General features: G+C 45.4%; 1 protein-coding gene across 2 annotated transcripts in view; it reads left to right on the top strand.

The window, feature by feature from the left end:
• Nucleotides 1-17,643, top strand: part of SLC35D1 (solute carrier family 35 member D1) — a 41,745-nt gene that overhangs the window by 12,497 nt on the left and 11,605 nt on the right. Inside the window, exons 9-11 of one of the 2 annotated variants that reach the window (XR_009244465.1) lie at nucleotides 5,555-5,622; nucleotides 8,606-8,749; nucleotides 9,104-9,339. Coding sequence is in view for 1 of the 2 variants with exons in the window: in XM_004588751.2 (XP_004588808.2) it covers nucleotides 5,555-5,622; nucleotides 8,606-8,684; nucleotides 12,713-12,795 (230 nt within the window). In the remaining variant the exon portion in view is untranslated. Of the gene's footprint in view, nucleotides 1-5,554; nucleotides 5,623-8,605; nucleotides 8,750-9,103; nucleotides 9,340-12,712; nucleotides 12,796-17,643 lie in introns of those variants that run through there. The other variant, XM_004588751.2, reaches the window with a different exon arrangement.

Below are 17,643 nucleotides of genomic sequence, written 5' to 3'. Positions count from 1 at the left end.
AATTACTGTATAATATTTTGGGAATGCAAATTTTATTTGAATGTCAACTACAGTTAAGCATGTGCCGTTTGTTTTTCTTACTCAGGTTTTGTAATTTGATGGAATGTTTTTATCACAATTTAATAAATGCTTTATTTAATAAAAAAATTACTTTATGAAATAAGCAATAAGAAAAAGAGCTTTTCTCTAATCGATGACTGGCCTATGATGAGTCCTACATTTGGAAATAGCTGGAAGGGGTGCAGCAAATCCATTTGTTCTTTCATTATTCAGCATTGTAGACTCTTGAGTAATATACAAATTGAAGCAAGATCAGAGCCAAAGTATTTGGCTTAAAGTGTCACTGTCAACCATAACAGGCAGAGGGGAAAAGCTTCCCTCTGTTAGTTCCAAGAGCCCAGTAAGAGGGCCCAGAGGGCCAGCACCACAAAGAGGCAGGAACTGGACATGGAAGTGGATGGTTCTGTAGGCAAGAACTAGGGCCGAAGGTCTCTTTCCATGATAAAAATGGAAAGACATGTTTCAACTGGGCAACTCCAGTGAGCATGTAGCACTTGTGTTAAGATTTGAGCAAAGCATTCTGGTGAGAATCTAAACTCGCCTGTAGGTGTGTACCCTTTTTAAAAATTTTATGTTTTTGTTTTCGTTTTTTTTTTGGTGCTGGGGTGTGGGTAGATGAGTAGTTGGGTATGTTTCAAGGTTCTCAAAATCCTGTGTTTATCAGGAATGATAATATATAGCACTGCAAAAACATTTGTATTTTCAAATTCTTCTTTTAAAAATGTGTGTGTCTTGCAGAGGCCAGCTCAGTGTCCATGATAGGTGTGTGTTTAACATAGATAAAGATGGAGCAGACCGCATACATTTAAGGCTCCCTAAAATGTCAGCACATATTGCATTTCAGTGTGGTCCCTTGTACCTCCTAAAGTATGCGTTTATAGCACAAAGGCAGCGATTCAGAGTGACAGGAGGTGGAGGTTGGCTTACTGGCAGTACACCCTGCTAGGTGTTCTCAGCAGGAACAGCACAGCAGTCTCCCGCTGTGGGTCTCACAAGGCCAGCACTGTGAGCACCAGTGCCTTGGATAATGTCTTCATTATATCGCTGCTGAAGTGACATGGCTCCGAGGAGTCAAGGGGGAGGTAGCCACACAAAAGTTTCTACGTGGAGGGCCTCTTGCTCGGCACTGGTGTCCAAATGACAAAGAGACTTCAGGCTGTTGTGTTAGCCTGTCCAGGGTTTGTCATGGATTACACAGATTGGTTTTTTTCAGACTCTACATTATTCTCCCCACGTACAGAGACAGATGACTTTCTGTCTTCAGGTCCTTAGTGTTCTCAGAGGTAAAAACCAGTGAATTGAATCAATTATTCCTTACATCTGAATGAATAAATATTTTCTCTTTGCCTGTTGGTGTTTTAGACACATTTACCTTTCAAGAAATACTTTTTTAAACAGAGCAGATGTCTTAGTTGGTAAGCTGGAGTGTGTAATTTGTTTTTAAGATTTACTTATGTATTTGAAAGAGTTACAGAGAGACACACACAGAGGAGACAGCGATGTGTGGGGAGAGAGAGGGGAAAGAGATTGATTTTGTTCACTCTTCAAATGTGTACAATAGCTTGCTTGGATTGGGCCAGTTTGAAGCCAGGAACTAGTGTCCCATGTGGGTGTAGGGGCCCACACACTTGGACAGTCTGCTGTTGCTCTGCCAGATACATTAACAGGAGCTGGATCAGAAGTGGAAGCGAAGTAGTTGGGACTCAAACTGTCATTCATATGGGACACTGGTGTAGCAGGTAGCAGCTTAATTGGCTTTGCCATAACATAAGGCCTTGGACCAGGCTATAATTTTATCATCATACATAGATGTTATCTGGGTGGTAGAGCCTATTGCAAGGTAGTGGGATACTTGGACTCTAATTTCTAGTCTAAGCCAGGAGCAGGAGACAGAGTAGAAGGGTCTGTGGCAAATGGGTACAGTAGTGAAGTCTCTGATAGATAGCAGAATCCCTGGCTCCATTAATTCATCTTCTTCTCTCGAGATAGAGGGAGAGTTGTGCTGAATATTTAAATCACTGACAAGATCTCTGTTTTTCTTCCGAAGTTTTCTAGAAGTTTGCTTTCAGATAATGACTTTGATTTTTTTTTAGGGGAAAGAATTTTTAAAATAGAATGATATCATTTATTAGTCATTTGTCTTTAACATGACATCCAAAGACAAAATGGTTTGCCTTTATACTTTAAGGATAGTAGAGGGGTAATGAACTACTAAGAACATGTTTTAGTTACACTTTGAATTTTAATTCAGATTTCAAGTTGATAACTCTGCTTACCAAATTTTCCTGGAAGTGGAACTTGTTGCTACTAAGATTGAAGTAAGCATTCAAAATAATCCATATTTCTCACTGGGGTAAGGGCGGGCAATTGGTGCTGCTGTTGTCCTAGGCCTGTCACAGATATTGCTAAGAAGTCATGGCACGTGACACATTATAGTGTGTTTTGGTTTGATTCATCAGACGTAAGATCTTCCTCTCTGTCTCTTCTCCCCTCTGTATATATCTGACTTTTCAATAAATAAATCTTTAAAAAAACAAACAATGAGAATTCACTCAAGACAAAATAGGTAGCAAGAATATCTGTATTCTCTGAGCAAGTATTAAGCCTAATGGTTATGTCCCGTATTGGAGTACCTATGTTTGGATGTTGGCTTCATCCCAGTGTTAGTTCTTTGCTAACCCACAAGTAAGGTCTGGATTGAAATCCAGGCTTCTGGCTACAGTTGGCTTAGCCTGGCCATAGAAGCCATTTAGGAAAAAAAATAGAAGTGATTTTCTCGATGTAATCAGGCTATTGGCTGAAAATCTGTTGCCCATGCACTTGATGGTGAACAAGACTGAAAACTAAGCAAGGGTTTTAGCCTGTAGTTCTATTGAGCAGTGTAGGGGAAGAATTCATTGGTATGTAAGATAAGAAAAATTGCAGGTTATATAGTTTAGAAGGGAAAAAGAACGACTTTACAGAAGAAGCATATTTATGTATATAGACAAGCGTAAGGAGTCTAAAAGTAAGTGATCAGAAGGAATTCATTTAGCAAAGTTGCCCCATACAAGATCAGTATACGGAAGCCAACTATACTTCCATATGTGTCACCACCACCCAGCAGTGGTGACACTAAAAACGCCTAGGCATACTCTTGGGGGTCCAGGAAAAGCTGGCAACCGGACCCTGCACTGCCAAAAGCGGCTGCGTTCTCTCCGCGGAGCAGTTGGGACACAAACTGGCACCCATATGGGATCCTGGCACATGCAAGAAGAGGATTTAGCCACTGAGCCATTGTGCCAGGTCCACATATGTTAAGTCTTAACATCTCGTACCGCACACTGTGACCATAGTTAGAAATATAAATCTCACATGTGGTTAGTTAAGTGAAGTCATACTAGGTAGAGTGAGTCCCTGATCCCAGTTTGCCTGCAGTTCTTTTTTTTTTTTTTTTTTTTTAAGATTTATTCATTTTATTACAGCCAGATATGCACAGAGGAGGAGAGACAAAGAGGAAGATCTTCTGTCCGATGATTCACTCCCCAACTGAGCCGCAACGGGCCAGTGCGCGCCAATCCGATGCTGGGAACCTGGAACCTCTTCCAGGTCTCCCATGCGGGTGCAGTGTCTCAATGCATTGGGCCGTCCTCGACTGCTTTCCCAGGCCACAGGCAGGGAGCTGGATGGGAAGTGGAGCTGCCGGGATTAGAACCGGCGCCCATATGGGATCCCGGGGCTTTCAAGGCGAGGACTTTAGCCGCTAGGCCACGCCACCGGGCCCGCCTGCAGTTCTTATTAAGAGGGCTTTCTGTGCTGTTCCATGAGTCTGCATGTCTATTTTTGTGTTAGTTGCATGCTGTTTTAACACCCCTCCCTTGTGTGTTGAAAGATAGTATTATGGTGCCTATGATCTTATTTATGTTGTTTTGTATTACTTTGACTATTCTCAGGGTCTCTTGTGTTTGCATATGAATTTTAGGATCACTTTTGGCTAGATGTGAGAAGAATGCCCTTGATAGTTTGAAGGGGACTCATTGAATCTGTAATTTATTTTGAATAGTATGGACATTTTGATATTAATTTCCCTAAGATAAAAAAGACTTTAGCATATGTATTTGGGAGAAGCATGATTCAACCTGTGATTTGTACTTAATGAGTTCTAGTCAAGGTTCAACTTTGTGCTTATAATTTTCCTGGTTTGGGAATTAAGGTAATACTGGTGTTTTTTTTTTCTTTTTAAAGAGCCTGGGAGGATTCCCTCTCAACTGTTTCTGAGTAACTTACGAAAAATTGAATTAGTTCTTTTTTAAAAAAAATATTTATTTATATGAAAACTAAACCATAGTGATAGAAAGTAGAGGTTGCCGAGGGCTAGCAGTGGGGAAGGGACTGGAGAGTACTTTGTGTGTTTGCCTTTGTGTGAGAGAATTTGTTTATGATTAAGGTAATGGTGGTGATGTGATTTTGCAGTTCTCAGTATTAATGGAACTTTCCACTAAAAATTGCTGAATTTTATGTGTTATCACAACAAATAGGATGTCTTCTGTATATAAAGTGCTGTTAGGGACACAATGAGATAATGTGTAGAAGGGCCTCCCCACTGGGACATCCCATCTGTGGACTCGGTTGTAGGAAGATACACGGTTCAGAGAGGCCAGTCCTGCAGGCACTGGGGAAGGAGCACTTCACTGGGGAGGACATGGCATAGGGACTTCAAGTTTGCATTGGGTGGGTGGGCAGAGATGACAAGGACGCACAGGGGCAAAGGCAGACAGGCACAAAATTGTGCCCTGGGCATCATAAACCAGAAGGGGCCTTGTATGGCCAGAGTGAAATATGCATGGACGTGCCAAGACTTAAAGCTGGACAGGTTAGCAGGAGAGAAATGGTGATATGTTTTTCACATTTGCTTATAAAGTTTATATTATGTAAGAAACTATGTATTTGAGAGAGAAATGCTCCCTTTTGGATGAGACATACTGGTGCACCCTTTCGTTTTTCTTTCTTTATTTTTTTTTTTTGCTTTTGGATTTAAAAAGCAAGGAATACAGTGAACTTCCTCTCTGACTCCAACACATGCACTCCTTGCTTTTCAAGGCGTTCAGTTGCTGTTTTAAAGCAGTGATTCTTCCCAGTCCTTCAGCTGGATTTAGTTATACAGAATGCATGTGTGAATAATTGAGAACTCTAACGCCAGCACATTATCAGCCTTCTGAGAGAGCTGTTGCGTTTGGGCAAATTCCTCTTGTTGCTTTCTCCACACTCGTTCTGGAAAGGAAAGGAAAAAACCCTCCTGGAGTTGTTCATTGGCTCAGCGGCATACATTTGATATTCCAGAGCATCACCCTGTCATTGGAGTGATGCCGGGAAATGCATGGCTCGAGATTGGGGGTTGGGGATGTCGTGTGTGTGTGTGTGTGTGTGTGCGCGCAGATAATAATTCCTGCTAGTGTGCAGGGCAGCTGATACTGAGGGCCTGCTCTAAGATAGAATGTTTTCTTGTTTCTTGCAGGCAATGGAGTTTGAAGGCTGGGCTGATGCTCTGTTTCTTCTGCAGTTTGCCCTCTCCTGTGTGATGGGGTGAGCCTCCGCTGCCTTGTGAATAGATAAGCTGTGTAGAGAAACAGATCTGAGAAATTTCCTCTAGATCCTTGTGCCTCATTTCTCAATGCTCTCTTGAGTCTGTTAAATTAGGATAATCAAGATAATTAAACCTGCAGATTCAGGTGGGCAGCAGCCTTGTCGAGGTTATCCAGCCGATGCCAGCAGCATGCTTACCTGAGCACCTACTGTGTAACACTCAAGGTTACGTTTCACTGCGCATTATTCTGTGCTTTTTCCCCTCCACGTTGCCCTCTTTCCTATGAGAAAGCAAACTCAGAAATTAATTGTCTAAGTTTGCACAATTAGTAGGTGACAGCAACCAGCACATTTCTTTTTTTTTAATTTTTAAAATTTTTTATTATATTTTTGACAATCTTTACATAATTAATTAGGGTAAAGGGTTCAAGAGCTACAGGAAAATGGGTAAGACTATTATTCCTATATTGTTTCCTTCATATATCTGAGGTAAAGGGTGATTTTACGGGAGAAGCCCCACCCAGTCTCCCACCCACCCCAGGTACCTGACGCGGGCATGCTCCGAGGGTCTTGCTCAGGTGGTTTTGATAGTTCAACAGTTCTGAATTGCTGCCAGTCTCTCCACTCCAAGCACGATGATGTTGAAGAATCCACTGATTGACATAGTCCATCATAAAGTTTCCGTTTGCCCGGTTTTTCACTGCCAACCTGTAGTTGAGGTGGTTGATTGACTTGTTCTGTCCTCTGTCTTTTCATGGTTAGGGTTCTGAGTCCGGCAGTTCAATTGGGGGGATCCCCAAAGAAACTTTGTCTGAGGTGTTCCCAGACGAGATCGGGCACGTTCAGGGTGGTATGGCCGTAGACATGAGGTGTTCCCAGACCAGATTCTTATAATGTACTAGCAAGCACAGAGCCCGGCACAGTCCATTGCCCCGATCAGCTGGTGGTTGCAATTGCTGGGTTGGTTCTGTTTTCAGCCCTGACTTCCACTGGAACCAATGGGTGTTGCAGTCCAGCCTGGTTCTGCCCAGCACACACTCGGCCCTCACATAAACCAGTGGGAGCTGCAGTCTAGTCGGAGCGACCCACAATAACCCCCACCAGGCCCGCCCCTACCCTGGTTTGCCAGCATGTGTAGCCGATTGGTCCAGTCTGTCCCACATCCCATTCGGGTCTCGTACATGTCAATGGGTGTTAAAGCCTAGTTCCATCTAACCAGCTCAACTGTCCAGCCCTCACGGATGTTGTTGGGTGCCTCTCTGTCTAGCCACCCCAGCCCCTGTCCTCATTTTTGTCGCCCTCCCATGGGAGTGGTAACCCAAGAGGGAGGAGCCCACCTTTCCCTCCCAGGCCATTCCCACTTCCGGATTATGCACCCTCCAAGTGGTTCTGTGGTTTAACTTGATGGAATTAGTCCCCAGTGCCAGCCCCTGCCAGCTTCTGCTGCGGCAAAGCCCAAACAACCCCCACCCACTCTAATTGTAATTTGCACCAATAGGAACAATCAGCCCAGAATGGCTTTTCCCTAATCTGGTTCACGTGAAGCGCATAGGTGTTGTAGCCCTACCTGGTCTGGTGTATCCCCATCCCAGCTCACGCTCTCCAGTGGGAGCGACTGTCCAGCAAGGGAACCATCCCTTATTCCCCTGCGGGCTCTTCCCTCTCCCTTCCTGATTCTCACAGGTGCTGGTTGGGCGTTGCGGTCACATCTGGCACAGGCAACCTCACCTTGGCATTTCATATTGTGCACTGGTTTTTGTCGCAACCGAACCTGGCTCGACCCACACTCTGTTCCGGTGTTTGGATTTGCCAGTGGATGACATGAACTGATTCAGCCTGGTCTGCCCCCGACCCATGCCAAATGTATGCCAGTGGGATACTTATCATGGCCTGTTCTGGACTGTTTCCTTTCATGCTTCTTGCGCTTACCTGCCGGGTCTGTGTCCTGCCAGAGGAGTTGCTCAGGCTCTCCATCAGAACCTCACCCAATGCCAGATTTTGTGCATACCAGGGGGTCCATGAGCCAGCCCTACTCAGTTCACCTGTCCTAGCAGGAACAGTGTCTTTTCCTAACTGGCCTTCAACCCAATCTGGTTCTTGCTGTTAGATGTTTCAGCCCAGCCACAGCTCGTCCCTACCCACATACAGCTCATACACATAGCTCAGTAGGGGTCGAGACCTAGCCTAATCCGTCCCACATCTACCCTGGTCCTCCAGAACACCAGAAGGTTTTGCAGTCTGAACTGGCCACATTTCTTCTTGAGGATGTTTAACTTCATTTTGGAAGAGGATTTTTTTTTTTTTTTTTTTTTTGGTTTTAGCAGGGGCTATGTCAGAGACAAGAGGATATCTGCAGACATGCCTTTGCTCACCTCCATGATGTTTTTCTGTTTTTCCTCAGCAAGTGAGTTGTTGCTACTTGGGACTGAATCTGGCACAGAGTGGCTGCTTCCACGTAGAGCTGACCTGGTGCCTCAGACCCAGGGCATTAGCCAATCTGAAGGGGTCACACCTGCTGCCACTTAGTTGTCAACTTGCGTCTTTGCTTAAAACAGCTGTAATTTGTTTTCCCTTTGTGCTGAAGGATCTTTCGTGCCTTCTTCCTGGCCCGGATGTCATGCTGCCCTCATTGGTTATGAAAAACTGAACAAGCATGGCTGAGCTCTCTGCTGTCCGTCTGGCTTAGGTAGATTTGCAGGAAGCAGATATTTAAAGAGCATGCATTGATTATCGATGACACTTTTAGAATTTTGGTGAAGACAGCAGGGCAGAACACCTGCTGTGGACATGTGTTTCTTGTTAGTAAAATAAAAAAAAAAAAATGGAAGATTCAGCATAAGTGAGCAGGGTGGAGGGAAGGCTCACACCTGGTCAGTGGCCAGGGCGTGCTGGCCTGGGCAGCGCCGCCTGTTTCTTTTGGCTGGAGCTGGAGAAGAAAGTAACAAGATCTGTTTAAAATGTCCTGTTTCCTTCTTCATTCCAGGTTTATCTTGATGTACTCCATAGTGCTCTGTACGCAGTATAATTCTGCTCTTACAACTACAATAGTTGGCTGTATTAAGGTGAGTTGAACAAGTTCTGACTTTGACAAATGCTTTATTTGAAAATTGTTCTTGGGTCCGGCGGCGTGGCCTAGCGGCTAAAGTCCTCGCCTTGAAAGCCCCGGGATCCCATATGGGCGCCGGTTCTAATCCCGGCAGCTCCACTTCCCATCCAGCTCCCTGCCTGTGGCCTGGGAAAGCAGTCGAGGACGGCCCAATGCATTGGGACACTGCACCCGCATGGGAGGCCTGGAAGAGGTTCCTGGTTCCCGGCATCGGATTGGCACGCACCGGCTCGTTGCGGCTCACTTGGGGAGTGAATCATCGGATGGAAGATCTTCCTCTCTGTCTCTCCTCCTCTCTGTATATCAGGCTTTCCAATAATAATAAATCTTTAAAAAAAAAAAAAAGAAAAGAAAATTGTTCTAAAATTTGGCTAGGGCCTGAAGTCCCATAATCATGATGGTTTGGCCAAATTCCAATGATGGTTTGGTGACAGTTTTCAAAACTCTGTTTAAAACCTCAGACTAGACCTAATGTTTGCTTTCACGCAACTTAACTCTAAGGGAAAAGAAAGAACACTGTGTTATCTTCGAGTAGAGGAAGAAAGAGAATGAGACCAGTTTCTGTCAGGACAGAGGGGTCACTTGGTACTGATGGACCCATCTGTTTAAGGTCTAGTTAGGTCCCTTCTGTTCTCTGCCTTGCTGAGTTCTGACTGGTGTGTGAGCAGGGGATGTCTGCTAGAACCTATTCAAGGGAGTTTTTCTAGGTCTAAGCCAAATCTACAATGGCTCATTTTTATGTTTCCTTTTCAAATTATTAATTTAAAAATAATATACAATACATTTCATTTATGCAATTCTAAGGTGATAACCATACTTGAATGGCCCACCTTTAAAGCCTGGGTCTGTCATTTCCAGTGATGTCATTTCCTCCTCATCATGTCATTTCCTTGCTAGGAAGTAGCAATGGAGCCAGTGTCATTAGCATACTGAGCTAAAGTTGCTGGGTGAAGTCTGAGGCCTCCTGTGTGAGGCCACAGTACATCTGAGTTTCTAATGACTTAGCAAAGCGCACTTGCTTTGTAGAAACATCCAGAGAGAGAGAGAGATGGGTCCTTGATCTTGGGGATAGCAGGGGGTGGGGGAAGATGTCCTATGAATTCCTTTCTGGTGCCAGAGACCAGAAAGGTAGTAATGTGTTTGTTGGTCTTCCAGATTTCTCCCTCTACCCCCACTGGAGTGGTATCTATCTGATCTAATTTTAGGAATTAGATTGGGTTAAATCAAGTCTATGACTCCAGGTCAGGGAAGTGGAGATACTTACTATGCCTTCAGACTTGAGCTGGCTGAGACTGCTGTAGCCACCCCGTCCCCCAGATTAGCTCTCATCTCAGTATTGATTTTGTAGAGTGAATGCTTCAAGAACAAAATAGATAGCTCACATTTTCACACTAATGGCAGTGAGAACTTGAGAGATAGGGAAAGTGGTGCCATGTTTTTAGCCACGGAGAAAAATGGTGCATGAAAGTCCATGTTTAATTTTAATAACTAAACGTATTTGCTTGGAATTTCTCAGTGTACTGTGTCATTTTCAGCATGGGATACTAATACTGTTATGTTTTCATCAACATAAAATCTCTACTTTTCTTTTGATGTATGTTCCTCTTCCTGATAGTCCAAGAGCTCCATGACTTAGTCAGACTCTGGAGGGAGAGGATTGATTGGATTGTTTGATCAGTTCATTGCTGCTTTTGCTCCTCACTGCCGCGTGGGGTCTCTGTTGGATGAAGGATGGCTGGCACCTTCAGACACATGGGTGCCACTGGGGCCTCCTGGGCTGCAGTGGAGCTTCTGCCTTAGCCTCCCAAGCACAGCCCACTCAGGAACGTGCAACCTCCTTCTGGGCCTAAGAGCCCCAGCAGTGCAAACCCTGCGAGCAGTATGACTTGTTTCTCTGGAGTGGTGAGAAAATCACTTAGGAAAACTATGTAAAGATGGAAATTCTAGGCTGGTGCCAGATACATTGAATCGGAATTTCTAGAATACAGCCTGGAAATCTGCATTTTACACCAGGTTTCTAAGTGTAGGCAAGTGTGAGATTTGCAGTTAGTTTTTGGCTACCAGGACAGTCTTCTAGGCTTCCTGGTACTCTGTATTTGTGTATTTGGGGGATGTTACTGGCTTTTCCTGATTAGTAAATCTTGCTAAAGATGATCTAGCATATATGTGCAGTTTGTCTTTTAAGATTTGTTTATTTGAAAGGTGGAATTTCAGAGAGGAGAGAGAGAGAGAGAGAAAGAGAAAGAGAGAAAGAGAGAAAGTCTTCTGTCTACTGGTTCTAAATGGCCACAGTGGCCATGACTGGGCCAGGCCAGAGCTAGGAGCGTCACCCTGGTCTTCCTTGTTGCTGCAGGGGTCCTAGTGCTTGTGTCATCTTGTTCTGCTTGCCCAGCTCATTATCAGGGAGCTGGATTGGAAGTGGAGCGGCTGGGATACATGGGATGCTTGTGCTGCAGGTAGCAGCTTAACTCACTGTGCTATTACAGTGCCAGCCCGTACTTCTGATTTGGAGCAAGCTGTGGACTCTGTGTTCTTTTTCTTGCCGAAGTTCACTGGGCAAATCATATAAACTAATCACCTTCTCCCGCTATCCCTGAATGCACAGAAAGATCTTGCCACTTAATTTTCCAGTATTACCCACTGGCCTGATTTGTGGTTACATGAATTTTCCCTTCAAATACTAAGAAAATCTACTCTAAGGCAACCTGACTTCCCTTGCTTAGGACCCAAGTTGGCTGTCACCATCTTGAATGCTCTTCAAGGACACTCTGGAATAAAAATACTTTTGAAATTTGTTGTTGGCCTTTAAGAACACTATAGCACTTCACTTTTTCTGTCTCATAAGCCTAATCTAGGAGAGATGAGGTTACTAAAAACCATTCCTGACATTTGCAATTCATGGCAGTTATAACAGCAGACGGGGAAGCCACAACTTATAATAAACTTGAAGAGATAGGGGAGGAACCGGATGATAACTTTGGAAAATTGTTTTTCACTTTTGTTTTGTTTGAGGATGGTTAGATGGAGCCAGCAGGTGTTTTTGCCTGGTGGTGTTGGGAGAGATGATTTGGTGTGTACTATTTTGAGATGTCTTCGCATATGTTTCTTAACAAAGTGGAAGATGCCTCTGAAAGCAGTCTTCATGTTGGCAAAGCCTTGTTTCCTTTTTAAAAGGAGGAAGGAAAGATGCTCTCATACACACGGCTTTCCCTTCCTCCCTCACAAGCCAACAGTTATCTCAGCGGAGGAAGAAGCTGACCTTCTACGACTGCTAAGTGTGACTTTGTTTTCTGCCCTGGAAACAGCAGTGCTTCTTTGGGAAAGTTTGATAATCTGGCTAGTCTTTTCTCCCCCCAATATTGGCAAAAGCATTTGTCTTTTAGAGGGATAGATTGGAAACAGGTGAACAGCATTGATTTCTCCTATTAAATTGCTCTTACTGCCCTCATTTTAGGGATGTTGCTGGCAGTAGTTTTTTTTTTTTTTTTTAAAGATTTATTCATTTTATTACAGCCAGATTTACACAGAGGAGGAGAGACAGAGAGGAAGATCTGTCCGATGATTCACTCCCCAAGTGAGCCGCAACGGGCCGATGCGCGCCGATCCGATGCCGGGAACCTGGAACCTCTTCCAGGCCTCCCACGTGGGTGCAGTGTCCCAAAGCATTGGGCCGTCCTCAACTGCTTTCCCAGGCCACAAGCAGGGAGCTGGATGGGAAGTGGAGCTGCTGGGATTAGAACCGGCGCCCATATGGGATCCCAGGGCTTTCAAGGCGAGGACTTTAGCCACAAGGCCACGCCGCCGGGCCCTGGCAGTAGTTTTTATTTTTATATTTTAAGGATAGATATTTAAGTCACTACAGGGATGAGTATGCGTTTGTATTTGAAGGACGATAACTTATCCATTAGGCAACTGGACTTCTACATTTACATTTTGAAAGCTCAGTTAAACGTATGTTACAGTGTATTCCCTTTTTTATTTTAGAATATATTAATAACTTATATTGGAATGGTCTTTGGTGGAGATTATATTTTCACATGGACAAACTTCATTGGCTTAAATATAAGGTAAGTAAGTTTTTTTTTTAGTCATATACAACTATGTTGACCAGTAGAATTTAAACTATAATGTTACAGTACAGTTAAATTATTTACTTTTTAAATTAATTACTCATTTAAGAGAGTACAGGAAGATGGTTAGATCACATGTTTCCATCTGTTAGTTTACGCCCCAAATATTTACAACAGCTGGGGCTGAAGCTAAGCACTGAGAACTCAATCAGGGTCTCCCACCTGGGTGATTAGAAAAGTCACTTGACCCATTACATCTGGTTCCCAGAGCCTGAGTGAGTCGGACGCTGGGGTCAGAAACCACAGGCAGGAGTTCAACATGGGTGTTTTGGGTAAAGGATGGAGGCATCCTTTACCTGGGGCCAGACACCTGTCCTGAGCTGTCAGGTTGCCAACTTGTGTACACCATCATCTTTGAAATGCCTGCTATGCACAGATACTTAGTGACTCTACATAAGGTATTTTTTAAGAAAGATAAAATGGACCCAAAAGATACATAGTATGTTTGGGGAACCTTTTGTGCAAGTTGAACTCTCTTTGACTTGGCCTTCAACGAACAGTCATTTGATTATTGTGCCAGATGGCAGTGTCATGTTCTCAGGAAGTTCAGGGCTAAAGAATAACTATGTCACAACTGTTGCTGTCTGGCCTTAAACCTATCACTACCTTTGTTTAGAATTGCTACTTAATTAATGAAGGGGGCAACCTGTGTTACACGAAAGATCCTTTTCAGTCATAACATTTTTGAGTTATGGCCAGGGAATTGCAAGCCAGGGAGAACAGGAGTTGTTCAGTAATAATAACGTTATATAGGATGAAGAAGTTGGACAAATCAACTGTGTATCAGTACTTGCAGTTAACAATACAGTTAAGACAGTACCTGAAAATGGTCAAGAACTTTTAGAAGTGATGTGAGATGTGGTGACAGTATCACAGGTGTGTTTACATACCCAAACTCGGCAAATGATATACCTTCAATATTTGCAAGTTTATCTGTACCTAGCATATTTCAGGTGAAACTGTGAAAGAAATTTTAAAAAGCTAGATGTATTTTTTTGCATTGTAAGCTTTTAGAATTTTTTAACGTACATAAAGACTATATTTATAAATATTACATGATGTTTTTCCGCATGTATGATGTTCGAATCAGGGTAAAAATATTTTTCTTGGGGCTGGAATTGTGGCATAGTGGGTTGAATTGTCATCTGCAATGCCAGCCCTCCATCTGGGTATTGAGTTGAGTCCCACTGCATTACTCCCAATCCAACTCCCTACTAGTGGTTCTGGAAAATCAGCAGAGGATGACCCCAATGCCTGGCCCTTGTAACTATGTGGAAGGCCCGGGGGAAGCCCCTGGCTTCACCCCTGGCTGCTCCTGCCATTTGGGGAGTGAACCAGAGGATGAAAAGATCTCTCTTGCCCTCTCTCTGTCTGTAACTTTGCCTTCCACGCCAATGAACCAAATCTTACACCAGATCTGTATCTCACCAACAATTTATCATCTCTTTCTGGCAAAAAAAATTCCTTAATATCCCTTAATCAGTTTTTCCTCTTACCCCATTCTACTCTCCCCAGGCTTTGGTAACCACTATTCTGTTCTAAGCTTCTGTCAGATCTTTTTCTTTAGATTACAGTTATGAGCAAAATCATACAATGATTGTCGTTCTATGCTTTACTTGTTTCATTTAGTGTAATGACCTCCAATTCCATCTATATTATTGTAGATGCCAGGGATATTCTTTTTTGGAGCTGAATAATATACAATGGTATGTGTGTGCTCCATTTTCCTTTTTTTAAAGATTTACTTATTTTATTGGAAAATCAGATATACAGAGAAGAAGATCTTCCATCCATTGTTTCACTCCCCAAGTGGCCGCAACAGCCGGAGCTAAGCCAAACTGAAGGCAGGAGCCTGGCAGGGGTGGCTACAGATACTGCCTGGAGAGGTGTTGGAGTGGGAGCCACTGAGAGCATGTTTGATAGAGCAGCAATGACTTCTGGGAGTTTCTGAGGACTGAGCCACTGCACTTGAAGGAAGGTGAGGGAGCTGAGATGGGTAGTCTAGAGGAGAGAAACTGAAGGTTATCTCTGGGTCAGATCTGATACCTACCTCCATTGGAGACCTGGGCTGGGCTAAGTAGCATCACTTGCTGCCTAGTGGTGGATGCGAGAGCTGGAGCTAAGGGGCAAGCCTGGTTGGGCTAGACCGCAGTACCTGCCCATGTGTTTTAGGGCAGGGCATGGGCCACATCAGGCTGAGCTGCAGCACCCATCGGAACATGAGAAAACTGGATCTTGGGACAGATCCTGTAGAGGACTTGTTGGCTAGCCTCTATAGGACTACAGAACATGCTGGTTTGCATGCTGGGGTGGTGACAGACTGCACCAGGCTGGATTACAGAACTCACCTGATACTTGCAGGAGCTGGGGCTGGGAAGAGGCCAGGCTGAGTCGGGCTGCAGCACCTGCTGGTGCATGCAAAGACCAGGTGTGAGAGCATACCGTGCTAAGCAGGGCCATGGCACCTGCCAGTATGTGTGAGATCTGGGACTGAGGGCAGGTCTGGTAAGAGAACATGAAAACTCCCTTACTGGGATGCAGCTCCTGCTGAGGAGCACAAACCTGAGGTGGTGGGCTAGACCAAGTAAGGCTGGAGCATTCAGCATATGTGTGAGCCAGGTCTGTGGACAGGCCAGGCTGGTGCAGGCCACAGCACCTGCTGAAATGCTTGAGAGCCAGGATGCAGTGGGGACTATGCCTGGCTGAGCTAGGCTAGGCTGCAGTATGTGCCACTGAGAGCTGAAACTGCAGGTGGGCTATGCCAAAATGGGTCAAAGCACCCACCAACATGTACAAGATCGGGGTGGGGAACTGCCTGGCCTGGTAGAGGAACTTTGGGGAATCCCTGTGAGGCTGTAGCCCCACTGGTGAGTGTGAGAGCTGAGGCTGTGGGCAGACAGGCTGGGTAAGACTTGAGCACCTGTTGCTGGCATGCATGTGGGCTGGGTCTGACAGCGGACCAGACTGGGCTAGGCTTCAGCACCTTGTGGAGTTTGCGAGAGCCAGAATGGATGTAGGACAGGCCAGGCTAGGCTGCAGCACCTGGTTCACATAGAAGGCAGAATTGGGAGTGGGCCTCGCTGGGCTAGGCTATGGCATCCACCAGTAAGGACCAGAATGTGTGTGGGCCAAGCCAGGCTGGATGACTGTACCTGCTGGTGAATGCTAGGAGTGGGGAGAGGCTGCGTCAGGCCAACACTTGTAAGGTCTGGGACCAGAAATAAACCTGGAGGGGAACTTGTGGAACTCCCTTGCGAGGCCATGGCTCCCACTGGTGGGTACAGAAGCTGAGACTAGGGGCAGCACCTGTCAGCATGTGTGGACTGGGTCTGGGGGCAGCCTGGGTTGGGCTAGTCCACAGCACACACTGGCACAAGCAAGAGCCAGGATGGGATATAGGCCAGGCAAGATTGGACCATAACATCTGCCAGTTCATATGAGGGCTGGGGCTGGATGTGGGCCAGGCTGGGCTAGGCTGTTGTACCCACCAGCAAGAGCTGGGAATGGGAGAGGGTTGGGCTAAGCTGGGCTGCAGCACCTGTTAACTAATGCTGAGACTGGGGGATGGGCCATCTCAGTCTGGGCACAGCACCTACTGGCACATACAAGTCCCAGGACTGGGAGCAAGCCTGGTAGGGGATTCCCCTGCCGGGATGCTGCTTCCACAGTGAGCGTAAGAGCTGGGACTGAGGGTTGTCCAGTCTGTGCAGGAATGCAGCACCCATTGGCCGGTATTTGGGCTGGGTCTGGGGGTGAGCCAGACTCAGCGAGGCCACCATATCCACTGACAAGTAAGAGAGTCAAAATGGATACTCACCAGCAGGGCTAGGCAGCAGGACCAGGTGGCAAGTGCCAAGACTTGTTACAAATCATGTAAGGCTGGACTGCAGTACCCTTGACAGGATTGGGGGCTGGCTGTGGGCATGGCACTGCTGTCGTGCTCACTGCAGCTCCTGCTGGTGAGCCTGAGCGCCAGAGCCACGGTACCCGCTGGTGTGTGTGTGTGAGGACTGAGCCTGTGGCAGGCTGGGCTGGGCTAGGCAGCCACACCTGTCAGTTTGCATGAGATGGAGCTGAGGGCAGAACTGACTATGAGCTGTATCCAACAGTATGTATGTTGGCTGGTGCAGGAGATGGACTGAGCATAACCCTGCACCAGCTGGCACACACAAGAGTTAAGTCAGGTTACTCCAGGTGAGACTTCTTGAGGGACTCCCCAACCGGATCACTGGTCTTAAATCCAAGTCAAGGGGAAAATCAGAGGATACACGGTGTAACCTTGGAAAGCCTATGTTGGGGCTGGGCCTTCTCAGTTGTTGATGCCTGTGCAGTGCATAGAGTGCCTAGATGCACATGGTTGACGTGATAGCTCATCTAGGCCAACAGAGGATGTCGTGTGCCTCATTTGAGGATGGAAAGCAGAATAGGTTGGTCAACTCTCCTGATCAAGCTTTGCAGCAGAGTCTGAGTCTATCAATGCACACTGTATGAACTTGGTCAGCCAATAGACCTTTGAAAGATTTTCTTAACCCCAGTGCAAGAAAGCCAACAGTGTCTGAGAACTATCAAAACCACTTGTGTAACACCCTTGGAACATTCCTCCCCACATCGGACTTTAAGCCGGTGTCAAATGACCATCCCCTATCCCCAGGAGCTGACGTAGTTTGATAGCAAGGAGTGGTCCACTTCTCTTCCCCACTAGCAGATCAAGAGAATAAAAAGAAAAGAACTGGAAGGAAAAAAACAACTGTGTAACAGCTTCCCTTTTATCCACATCTTTGCAAG

This window comes from Ochotona princeps, chromosome 2, assembly GCF_030435755.1.
Source record: "Ochotona princeps isolate mOchPri1 chromosome 2, mOchPri1.hap1, whole genome shotgun sequence".
NCBI lineage: Eukaryota > Metazoa > Chordata > Mammalia > Lagomorpha > Ochotonidae > Ochotona > Ochotona princeps.
This window is presented reverse-complemented; position numbering and strand designations above follow the sequence as displayed.